At 49.0% G+C, this 12,923-nt stretch overlaps 1 protein-coding gene across 4 annotated transcripts in view; it reads right to left on the reverse strand.

Moving 5' to 3' along the window:
* The window catches only part of fut8b (fucosyltransferase 8b (alpha (1,6) fucosyltransferase)), a 55,580-nt gene that overhangs the window by 20,896 nt on the left and 21,761 nt on the right, over nucleotides 1-12,923 (reverse strand). For all 4 annotated transcript variants that reach the window (XM_023806736.2, XM_023806735.2, XM_023806738.2 and 1 more), the window contains exon 2: nucleotides 269-757. In XM_023806736.2, the coding sequence (XP_023662504.1) occupies nucleotides 269-471 (203 nt within the window). In that variant the 5' untranslated portion in view covers nucleotides 472-757. The remainder of the gene's footprint in view (nucleotides 1-268; nucleotides 758-12,923) is intronic.

The raw sequence follows: 12,923 nt of genomic DNA on the forward strand, positions 1-12,923 counted from the left end.
CAATGCATTTCTCCACCAGCTCAATTAATTATTCATCTAAATTAGTTAAAAAAGTCAATGGGGTATTGATTAGCCAATCACGGCCTGCTAGTGGTCGGGCCAAAAAATACATGGATGTATTGGGTGGTTCCTGCAAATCCTGGGCTAACATTAGGAGAGGTTTTGAAATGGCGAAATATCATGCTTGCGACTTCTGCGCAGCACTGTGCTTGACACGCCTGTGGTAAAACGGCCCACCCCCCGGCCATGCCCCCCCAGCCCCCGTTACCTGAGGGACTCGGCCATGCGCCGCAGGTCCTCGTTCTGCTGCTTGAGGCGCTCCAGCTTGGCCAGGATCTTGGAGAGCTCGCGGCTGGAGCGCTCGGGGTGCTCGCTGTCGCGCACCAGGTGGCCCCCGATGTAGAAGAGCAGGGTGCCCCAGGCCAGCAGCACCAGCGTGATCCAGCGCCAGGAGCCCGTCCATGGGCGCATCTTTCCCCCGCTGGGGGGGGGCGTGTGTGACCCGGTGGCTGTGCCTTCACACGACAGGGCCCAGGGGCATCCTCGCCGCCACGGGGGCCGATTAGATTAATGGGGGAGGGGGATCCTCTCCTGGTGCGAGCTGCGCCCGGCCCTTGTCAAATGACGATGCGCCGGGCGGCTGGCGGCTGCTGCCTCATGGTCGCCGTCCTCAGGGCGTTCTCCCGCCGGCCTTCAGGTGTCGCCCTGCCGCTGCTCGTCCCGCTGTCCTCGTTGGGCCCCCCCCCGTGCCTGTTCCCTGTCCCAATACACAGGAATGGGACACGAGTCAGACAGTGGCACATAAGGACAGACTCCACAGTGCGGAACAGGGAAAGACCCGGCCTTGCCTGGGGCTGCCCCCCCCCCTCCCTGTGCAATGATTTATCCAAGCGTGCAAATTACAGAGCCCCCTAGAGGTAAGGCCAGCCTGCATCTCTAAGCCCTCCAACACAATATCATTTAAACTTTGAAGGGGGGTGAATTAGTCAACGGGGGACACTAAGATTATCACCTGAGCTCCCTGCAGGATGGGAATGTGGAGCGACTTAATGGAGAGTGAAGAGTCACTCTGCAGCGTAAAATTTCCCATAAGTGATGGACGCTGTCACATGGGCCACGACCTGATGCCCTTCCTGGGATTTCAGAGTGCAAGTGAGGGGTGACCACCATGACCACCGCCACCCCATTGAACTCACCCATCCCATCCGCGGATCGCCTGATCACATGGCACCAGATGGGAGGAGAGGCGGAGCATCAGCCGGAGGGAATCTGGCGTTCCGACCTGCCGCCCCGCGAGCGGCCAGGGAGAGTGTGAAATATGGCTCTCTGGCACCGCGCATAAACGGGCTTGAAGGTTGAAGTAACCGCATTGTGTGGGATGCGACCTCGCGGCAGTGGCCCCCGGTGAGCTTCTCTGGGCCTGTCGCTGGCTGTCACGGCTCTGGGTCGGCAAATGTAACGGCACGGTACAGCGGCCCCAGCTAGCTGCGGCCTCGAGGCGATGCTAAATGCATAGCAGATGCATTGTGCATGCATTTAAAGGGGTGGTACGATTTTAAAGTGACATATATGCATTTAAAGGGGCATGTACAAATTTAAATTGGTATGTATGCATGTAAAAAGGCATGTATACATGGCACCCTTTCAGATTCCCGTTTCTGGTCTGGTTCACGAAAGAGTTTTGGATATCAAACGAGGCAGTCAGCGTGGGGAGATGGGGGGTGGTCAGAGAATGGTGAGACTTTCCGACGGCGTGTGGCCGCCTGCCTGATCGATGTGACAATTGATCAGTAAAAGAGCCGAGAGAAAAGCAGGCGAGCTTCCGTCACCATGCCCACACAGTCCGGCACCATGAGACGTTCCCCACCGGCAGTTCCCCTAATGCTTCTGCCTGGATGCGGGCCACGCCTCTCAGTGAGCTGTCGGGCCTCTGATCTGATGGAGCGTGTGTTGGCCAGCATGAAGTAAAAGAGCCAATCAGAAGATGCGGCACGTGGCAGGCACCACAAGGGCAGCACTTTGGGGTGGGAGGGACAAGCACATGCGTTGCTCCGATTGTTAGACCTGGTTCAGATCAGCCGGTGTGTTTTCCAGGCAACTCACCGCAATGGTCACTTTTCCTTTGGATTAAACGGCAACCCGCCCCCCCTCCCCAAACAAAGTAACTCTCAGGAGATGAACACAGTAATGTATGATTGCCTCACGTCACCCCCACGCTCCACCACCCTGTCGAAAATCATTACCATTAAAATTAAATAAATAAAGCAGACGCTTTTGGCCACAGCACTGCACAGTCCAGGGAGCAGGACCAACTTGTCCCTGGAGCAGCTTGGGGTTAAGGGCCTAGCTCAAAGGCCCAGTGGTGAAATTGCTCTGCCATCCACAGGATTTGAACCAGCGACCTTCTGATGACACGTTCACCACCCTAATCTGCTCAACCACACATTGCCCGCACTCCTGTTCCCTCTAACTGCTGTCGTCATAGTAGCATGACTCTTGGGGCAGTGGATTCCTTGAGAAGGCGCACAAGCTTCCTTTGCATCCACACTACATGCACAGACCCACACCACAGACTGCATGAGTGTGCACTGTTATGTGTGTGTGTGTGTGTACGTGTGTGTGTGTACGTGTGTGCAACAAAATCAACACCTGCAGGAAGCGGTCAGTCAGCTCTGGCTGGCGGGAGGCCACACTAGCAGAGCAATATCAAGCGGGAATAAAATCCGGGACGGCAGATTCACAGATGCACACTGGAGGCTGAGTGCTGGTGTACCATCCCCGTCCGCCATGCGGGTAAATGGAGCACTGGCAGGAATCTCAGAGGCTGCGGCGGGAACTAGGACAATCAACGGCCGCTTAGCCAATGGCCGCAGAGTCCCATATATTATATATACAGTATATATATTAATTATAGGGCAGGACTTATGTACATGCAATTCTTAGATCGCTAGCCAGCCAGATTAAGATCAGGCTTTTCCTTACCTCCTATTCTGTACGTACATTATAGCGCAGGTGGTTAAAGTTTAGCTAAAACAAAAAAAAACTAAGAAAACAAAGGAAAAGATAAGCTTGGCAATTTTAATGATTATTCCTTTTCAAGATAATCCAGTACATGTTTTTAAAAATCATTTTAAAGTTTACCTCCGCTGCTTCTGCATGTGCTCTTCAAGACAATCATAATCATCTTTGCTGTTTAATTCACTCCTAGAAAGGTCTGAGAGAAATTTAGGCTGAACCCCTTCTTTGCTTTGTGAATACCGCAATATTACAGTGAAATCACACTATGGAAATTTTCCAATACCACGGTGTCCTACTGTATTATACAAAATACTTTGTCATCCTATCGTGATCTTAATGTATCTGTTCTTCTGACCAGATTCCAATATAAGCTTTGGCCTCTTCATTCGTCTATGCATACATTATTATTATTATTTTAACTTTGTTTATCATTGTTTTCTGAGTTCATAACCTTTTTCAAGGTGGCGTCTGTATTATGTTTCAGTGAGAGGCTATTTGCATAATCACTTCACAAAGAAAGTGTTTCAAGCCCCACTGCAAAGTACCGAAGTACCAAAGAAGTACCCCAGCTGGTTTGGTACTTAGGGTACTAGAACTTTTGGTACCGGTACTCGACAAGAAATCATAGAAAAAGGTAAAGTACTGAAAGTACCAGACCAAAAGCTCCATAAATTTGTGTACAATCCCAGCAAGCATCAGATACTGAACAATTGGATTTCCTGAGCTTCAGAGGCTGCAGTGACGCAATGGACTCTCTAGTCTCCCTGCGATCAGACGGCATTAGAACTGTAGAATCAGAGGCCATATTGTAGGTACCACATTTAGGTGACAAGAGGGACCTTCAGTCAGTGATGGTACTGCACATTTTGGCATGCTCTGTAATGATGCCCTCATAACAGGCCGCACCCAAGCTTTGCCAGAGTGGCTGACACCTCCCCTTTAAGGTGCGGCTGACACCTCCCCTTTAAGGTGCGGATGGCACCTCCCCTTTAAGGTGCGGATGACACCTCCCCTTTAAGGTGCGGATGACACCTCCCCTTTAAGGTGTGGATGACACCTCCCCTTTAATCTGGTTTACTGCAGAGGAGTTGCAGTCCAGCATAAATCGGCCATCTATCAACAGTCTGAGCTGTCAAAGACCACCTGTAGGCCACACCCCCATACTGTATATTCTGGGGGGGTCTTCGGGTCAATCAGCATTCAAAGGGCTGTTTCACTAGATACTGAGGCATGAGATTGGCAGTGATATACTCCTGTTCTCCTGCCTTTGTCATTTCTGGATCTAGGAACCTGAACATGCAAAACGTGGCACTACCCAAATGGAAGACTGGGATCCCACGAAGGCGCCATGCTTTTCGATCCTAAACGGGTGAAGATTATGGCTCGCGGCATTGACAGGACGATAGCAGCTGATGACCGACAGACGCTTACTGCGAGTTAATTTGCTCACGACGGGAGAGACGCAAGACGCTGCAGATTGAGGCCGGTAAGGCTGCTCCTCTGCGGCTTCATTTTAGCACGACGGCTGCCTGTTTCTGCGCGATGCAGACGGACGGACAGGATCGAGGCCACGGCCGTCTGCGGACTGAGGTTTGCGGTGCTGACTGATTGCAGCTGCCCCCACCTTCGCGTTTGGTATCGTGCATTGACGTCTCCCCCGGCAGTAAACCCCAGCACATCCCACCGCCCATCCATGAAGTACAAGGCCAAACTCATTTCTTCTCGTTCCCTGCCAAAACTGCTCTTTAATTCCTGTGATGCCCATTTATTAGCCTGACCAGGCCCCTGTACTCCTGGAGTCCCCTTAATGAACGGCCCGCCCCTCCCCCAGCCTGTGATGTGGTTCCGCTGGCTGACCAGAGAGGCTCTCACAGCAGCAGCTGCAGGTGAGAATGCGACGACGCCACCTGCTCAGGGAGGCCGATTACTACTAAATTTCATCTAATTTCGCTGGTGCCGACAGTGAAACAGCCAGGCAGCTTATTACTGAAAAAAAAACATATTTTTTTATTCTGTGAAAAATGAAAGATTGATTTGCTGGCCAGATTTAATAATAAATTATAAACATCGTAGGTTGAATAAATAAAATATTGTGGTGCTTGAGTGGCGAAGAGATCATGAGGTGGACAGCAAAGTTCAGTTTTTAGCAGACTGTTTTATTGTGTGATCAGAAGGGCAGTGGTACAACAGCAAGCAAGAATAAACTCACACACGGACTAGGGAGAAATACAGTCAAAGACAAAAGTGGCAAGAGAGACAGAGCGTACGCAAAACTATGAAACTTTTGTCTCCGTAAAAGCTAATTTTTTCAGTTCCAGAACACAGAATTCATTCAGACCTTTACTTTATTCTCACTTCCACCTAGGTAACATTTCCATTCTGTTCTTTTTTGAATCCACTGGAAAAGCGGACAGGTTCTCAAAAGGCACCAAGCGAGAACCAGCCCCGCACAAGCACCGGCTCCATGTTGGTGGAAACAAGGTACAAGAGTATATTACCTTTTTCACAACAGCTCTCACCACGGCTGGGTGGGACACAATACGTAAATTTCACTTAAGATAGCATGTGAGTGTTATTTGCATTGCTGTAATAAAGTAGATAGCTGTACGTTATGTAGCACTGGCTGGTTCACCGAAGTCAAATTCTAATGGCAACTTATTACTTAGCTAAGTTGTTGTTACAAAAAAACCGGTATAAAAATGTTTTTAAATGAAACAGCGATAGTTGCAACACACGTCCAACACACAATACACAACCGAGCGTTTAACAATATGCCGTTTTGTATGACGGATTATATGAAGGCATCCGACATCCACCAAACGTAATTAAAGTTCATAGTCACAATATAAGTAAACACAACAATAACAACTCATCTGTGGCCTGTACTACGAAGCGGGGTTACTGGCTTATCGGGGTAACTTGTCAGATTTAAGGTAGTCTGGGCAAAATGTAAGTGAACGAATATGAAGTCCATTTAAACTGTGGTACCTTAAATCCAACAAGTTACCCCGATAAGCCAGTAACCCCGCTTTGTAGTACAGGCCACTGATTCCTCCAATGTGGTTGCGAGGTTCAATGCTCCAGTCACCTGTGGCCTGTACTACGAAGCGGGGTTACTGGCTTATCGGGGTTTAAGGTACCACAGTTTAAATGGACTTCATATTCGTTCACTTACATTTTGCCCAGACTACCTTAAATCCAACAAGTTACCCCGATAAGCCAGTAACCCCGCTTCGTAGTACAGGCCTCTGGATAGATGATAATTGATAATATGATAATTGTTTTTAGGGCAGCCAACAATGTTTTTATTTAGCTGTCTTTTCGACTTTATTCTTTACTGCATTCTTTTTCATTTTTGAAAACTTGTTCACCGCTTGCTCTGTTATTCTGATAACTCCCGCCTTCTCAAATTCACTCTGCATTGCTTCACAAACTGTTGTTTTCCACTCTGACGACTCTAACCCACACACTCATAACTCTGGCCTAGAAGTCTTTTGGGGGCCGGAAAAATGTGCTCCGGCCCGGATATATAGGGCCCGCACCGCCGTTATTTTTGGTGTGAATGCAAAGATCAAGTTGGAATTTAAGATCAGCACGGGCACCGGCCCTGGTGTGAAACGGCTCTATATAGGAGCGTCAGGGAACCCAGACTTGGAACTTGGGTGCTAACAAGGACAGGAAGTCTCACGACCAGATCCTGACAGGACTCCTAGGGCCACAACACAGCCTCACACACCCCCCTGCCGGCCCCCCACATCAGGCTCTCGTAATGAGCTGACGTGCCAAATGACCTTTAAATCGGGAGACGGGCTGTAGACAGTGAGAAGTAGGGGGGGAATCACTACAGGATAAGGGGGCTCCTGACGGGAGGTCTGTCCTTCGGGCTGTGAAATTCCCCCCTTGATTTTGAGGAAATGAGCATCAGACAGATGAAGGAGCACCCTCTTACCCTCACTGTCAGCGGCGGAGCAGCACAAAGAATAGGAACATTCTGGAAAGCAGAATGAGGTGACATCTGCTCTATCTGGCCCATGTCGACCTGAAGCCTGCGGATTCCTAGGAAGGCCTGGCGGGGTCTGGCCCCTGCTGACCCGCAACTTACGAGTAATTTGGAGAAAGAGCTAAGCTCATGTGGGGGGGGGGGGGGGGGGGGGCTTCATCACCCTGCTTCCCACTGACACCTGGTGGTCACTGAGGTGGAGGGTCACACAGAGGCTACAACCAATCAGGGCCTGTGTTCAAAGCCCAGGCTGATGTGAAGGAAATCGATTATGCCCGACATCATCCGGGGGAGACACTCCAGCACCCATGACATTCTGTCAGACAGGAATACACCCCCTTGTATTTCACTGCCGCTCTGCGTTAATGTGCATGCAGGTGGGAGTACCGTGCATGCAGGTGGGAGTACCGTGCATGCAGGTGGGAGTACCGTGCATGCAGGTGGGAGTACCGTGCCCGGCTAATTAGCTAGCCCGCTCGCTAATACCTACTGATTCACCCCTGCCACATTTTCAGCACCTTGTCTGTCCTGATAATTACACAGAGCCTGCTGTGAACTGCAGAAATATCCGGTTCATTCATCAAACTTTTATGCTAAAACTATAAACTGTGACTGTGTACACAGATGAGATTTAGCCTTAAGAGGTTTGAGCGCAGCACACACACGAGAAAGAGAGATCACACTTTCCTCAAACAGAAATAAGAGGTGAAAGGTCCACAACCGAAATTCTCCGATGTTCAGCTCTGGCCGACCCAAACCTGTTTGCCACAGTTTTATTAACACAATTACAGCCTCATTAACACGTCTGGGGGCTGCCATAATAGGGTGTTACCACATTAGGGTGTCACTATGTGTGTGTGTGGGGGGGGCATACACACTGAGGAGTCCTCCTCAGTCTATAAACCCATCCCAAATTCTTCCCTGAAGCCCCCCCCCCACTGATATTCGACATTTCAGAAAGACTGCTTTTACCCCGATACACATTTTATTTTACTTGACAGAAGCTTGAAAGCCGCAGGAAAGGATCCCTCTGTATTACTGCATTTATACCCGAGATAACTGCACGGTGAAGCTCTCCAGCCTGGGTTCCCCGCTCCTCCACAGGATAGCCCGCAGGCCTCGCCCCCCACACGCTCCTACACCGGCCATCTCTACCCGCCCAGGCCCCTTCTGCCCATTTCAGGGATGGTGGCTGACATTTCGCTGACATTTCAAACACCCCGAGTATCTCAGACATGGAGGCAGATTGGGAGGGAATTCTCCCACCGAAAGGCAAGGGACATCATTAAGCTATAACTCCCATTAAAAGTTACTGGAATAGCTTTTAATGACTGGGGGAGTTTGTTTACGCCGAGTGCTATGGAATCATCTGCTTGGGTTTTAACCTGCGTGTTGGTGTCACTGGAGGGAGGTGGGTCCACAGCAGGAGGCGCCGCTGAGCAGAGCTCATGCTCGCATTCACACCCCCGCCCAACGCCCCCCTGTGGCTCACTTCGCTGTCCTCCTCATAGCCCCGTGAATCTGCCGCGTTCCCTGAAAAATTCACCGTGCTCCCAAAAATAAATAAATAATTTGCTGTACTCCCAGAGAACAAATGCACTGCGCTTTCAGATAACCAGCGTACTGCATTTTCATAAAACAAATGCATGGCTTTTTTTTTTTAAGAAATGAATACACTGTAATTCTAGAGAACAGCTGCACTGCATTTTCAGAAAACGGCTGCACTGCATTTTCAGAAAACAGCTGCACTGCATTTTCAGAAAACAGATGCACTGCATTCTACACTGAGAAGGGTGACAGGGTGACACAGTGACAATTGTAATACTACAGTCAGTGTTACCAGTAGGTAAATGGCCGTGAGATTGAAGGTTACAGCTGATGCTATAACATTACACTCACAGAGACGGGGAATATTGCACTTTAACTGAGAGATGAGGTGCAACACTGGTACAGATAACTGGTAAGATAATGAATCACCATAACAACATGCCGTTACATTCTCTTAGGATAGTCCTAAATAAAAGGGGTCTGGGCTGAATCAGCATACAGGCCCAAATTAAAGTGACAATATGAGGAAGTACATTTCTTGTTTGTTTTAGCTGTTTGAATTACTATAGGAGGCAGGAAACAGGAAACAGGAAACAGTGATGTGTCAGAGAGCAGCTTCAGACTGGGGGGAGGTCACTCCCACAGACAGCTCCAGGAAAGGGCAATGTCACGTCAGTGACATCACGCTGCAGGTCAAACCCCCCACGCAGCTCACGACTTGGGTCCCCATTATTTCCAGTTTCTTCCTTCATCGCCCCAATTTGTCTTCATACCAGTCATCCTTATTACAAAAAGACTCCTGTCTCTGTAAAAGGATCTTTTTTTTTCGGTTCAGCAGCTTGTAAAAGCTTAAAATTTGAAAACACGAAACGGAATTCATACATGGAGCTTCACTTTACTTCTGCCTATGTAACATCTCCATTTCATTCTGCTTTGAAGTCAGTGAAAACCCTGGAAGGTTGGCAAAAGGCACCAAGCGAGAACCGTCCCGGAACCAGCATCAGCTCCGTGTCGGTGGAAACCAGGTACAAGAGTCTGTGCAGGAGCTTCAGGGAGCCCAGAGCAGGGGCTTGGGTGGCAGGGAAGGGGCACTGACAGGACTCCTATGGTGAAAATTGAGACAGGGGACATGGTTTGAGATGGTAGCGTGAGCCACATGATAGAAGGTGTGGATGTTTGGTACGAGTGTTTCCAGAACTGGAATACTCGCATTTATACATCACAACCGGCAGATGTACACAGAGATGCGGGGCGGTTTTGCAAAGAGGAGGCGTCCGATTCATGCAGATGCTGTTTGATGTATAAAGCAAAGTGGTTTTTCAGTGCACACACAGGAACAGGCAGCCCGGCCGTGTTTTACAGGAGTCGCTTCGCAGAGGCCCTCTCGCTGAAGATCGGCAAGCTTCCCGAGCCCTGCATTCTCGCTGAACTGTTGTGTACATTTCCATGTATGTCCTCCACACAGAGTTATTCAGATGAGTACAGATTAAGCAAACAGAACAAAACCCCTCACTTGGAAGAGAGGAGACATTCGCCCGGGGGGGTATCAATACAAGCAAACACAGACGCGAGATTAAAGATGCCTGAAATAGGAGACTCTTTGTCAGATGACCTGATGCTGGGGTTCGTGTGCGGCTCAGTGCGCTTAGAGGCAATGCCAGTAATCTGAATGTCATCAGTTCAAATCCCACAGGGTAATTTCACCATTGACCCCAACTGGTCCTGGAATTGGGTGACTGCTTCCCATGAAATGTGTGCTGCTTTGGATAAATGGAGGGTGAATAAGAAAAACACTTTCTCGTTATCTTATGGCTAACAGGACGATCCTGTGGATACCTAGCCCCCACCACACCCCCCTTATTAAAGCTGCATAGCCTCCCAGTTAAGAAGACCTCATGAGACCTACAACTTACCCCCCCAGTAGAGAAACTAACCCCTCGGTATGAGCAAACGGGGAAAACACTACAGCGGAAACTGTATATGGTCGTATCCTGCACCTACATAAAAAGAAGTGATATATTTCTGCTTTAGTGCTGTAAGGTGCAAAACACACTTCAACACTAATTGCTAAATTTTTCTTCACTTCTATGAAAACACAAATTACCGAACCTGTACTTGTACAATGGATGTACATCAGTGATCGTACGCCTCCTTTGCTCCTGCAAAGCACAAAATATTTGCAAAGGAGCGAATGTGGCTACCCCAAGGAGGAACAAATATCGATAATTGGCTTCTATCTTCTCATCAGTGCCGCTACCTAACATTCCCAAGATGGATCGATTTCCGGGCCGCACCGACCCCAAGGAAACGCGATATGGATCGGAAACCTGTTTGCGAGTAAAACTGTGTGAGATAGGGGTCCGCACACCTGCTCCCGCGAGACCACTGTGTGAGCCACGCTTTGTTCCCGCTTTAATTAATGAGACTTCATCATTCCGTAACGTCCCAGCGATCTTAATATTGCATCTGCATCTATGGGCCACTAATTCGATTCATTTGTGCACGTCAAACAATAGCGGAAGCTGGAGAATTGTGTTTCAGCATTCTATCCAGAATAAACACATTATCCAAAAATATCTTTTGTCCAAAGGGATGGTTAGCTAGCATCAGTTGGAAGAAGAAACAGCAACCACAGATGGGCTATAACCAAACACGTACTGACTCATGGAATGACCACTAAAACCCTTCTTTGGTACCAATGCCCAACCCAGTTTATTTAAAGGGTGGGACATCACAAGAAACTGGCAAAAAAAAAATCCACTGCAGTGACCCTCAGCAGTAAAATAATGAAGATGATGATGACGATAATGTTGGACATAAAAATCACACAACAATGGAGCAGAGCAGAAGCATCAGGCTCTGATAGGTCATTTTCAGATCAGCAGACTGTTAAAAAGACCGACACCAGCCTGCGGGTTACACGTTTATGCAAGAGTCTTACAGCTTTCATCATTTAAGGCTTGTTTTTTGTTGCAGTCTTCTTTTCCCTACCACCTTAATAGATGTGGCCACACTGGATTAGAGGGATGATCTGGCTGGAGGCGAGGCCAAAACATGGGTCCTCAAAGGCTATTGGCTGCTCTGGCTGACCGGGCCAAATGAAGCACGGATATAAAACAGGCAAAAATAAGAGTGTGAAGCACATTGCCTTCCCAGCACAGCGGCACTCGGGGACGATGTCAGGGGCGGCAGGGCGCTCCCAGCCTCATACACCAAAAAGTGCTCACGTCCAGAGCGACTGCTCCCCCCACCACCGGCACGCATTTCTCCCTCGCTTTTTTCTCGCAAGCAAAGATTCTTCTGTATGAGCATCTAATGACGCTGGCTTGTCTGGTTGCCGAGGGAGACGTGAAAAGAACTCTGGTCTGCACAGAGTTTCAGAACCCATCCTGAAAGCTTGCTGGTGTATTTATGGACACTTTGAATCCCACCTGCTTTAAAAAACACTGCAATCGTTCTAGGCCCAAACAGACATTAAGTGGACAGCCTAAAGGACTATGCTCCCCCATTTAAAGGCCACTGTAAAATCCTGGATGACCTCCATTCTCTTTGCTTTGCATTCTACCCCAGCAGCTCTTGCCACTGACACTCCTTTCCACTCAGGCTCATTTGGACTATAAAAGCTCCTGCAGCAGACTACAGTTCATAGACCATAGTTCAGCATTTAACCTTAGAATTCCCTCAAGCCTTGTTACTAAGTTAATGGACCTTGGACCTGGTGCCTCTATATGGTACTGGACTGTGCAACTTCTCATTGGCAGACCCCAGACCACATGCAGGTAGGAATCAAAACCTCCTCCACCCAGCTCGTCTACACAGGCACCCTAGCAGGTCCAAGCGTGGAGACCCTCACTGCATCACTGCATTCCCTGCTCAGGCATGACTTCGGAGGTTGGGGCTCCAAACAAGGAGATGGGCATCAATTTAAGGAAGCAGGAGGCAGTGCATACTCTTCTCTACATCAGAGAGGAAGCTGTGGATTAGCCACACATGCACACAGTAACCAAGATGACCCACCAACATCTCCACATCCTCAGATATCCAAGATGTAGCCCTCATGACCTTCTAGAGATGCACAGTGGAATCCATCCACTCAATGAAACTTCTCACTGTGTGGCAGGGCACTGGAGAGGGCAAGGCAGACTGCTCAGGCCATAAGCGAGACTCATTTGCCGTCACTGCAGGACATTTCTACCACACGCTGTCTCAGAAAGGCCGATGACCTCATCACGACCCCCAGTCACCCTGCATTGCTGCTCTGCTCCCACTTCCCTTACGGTCGACAGCAGAGAAATATCAGCACTCAATCCAGAAGGTACATTTATTCTTCTGGCAGGTGCCGTTATCCAAAGCCACC

The sequence above is a fragment of the Paramormyrops kingsleyae genome, chromosome 19 (assembly GCF_048594095.1).
Source record: "Paramormyrops kingsleyae isolate MSU_618 chromosome 19, PKINGS_0.4, whole genome shotgun sequence".
Lineage (NCBI taxonomy): Eukaryota > Metazoa > Chordata > Actinopteri > Osteoglossiformes > Mormyridae > Paramormyrops > Paramormyrops kingsleyae.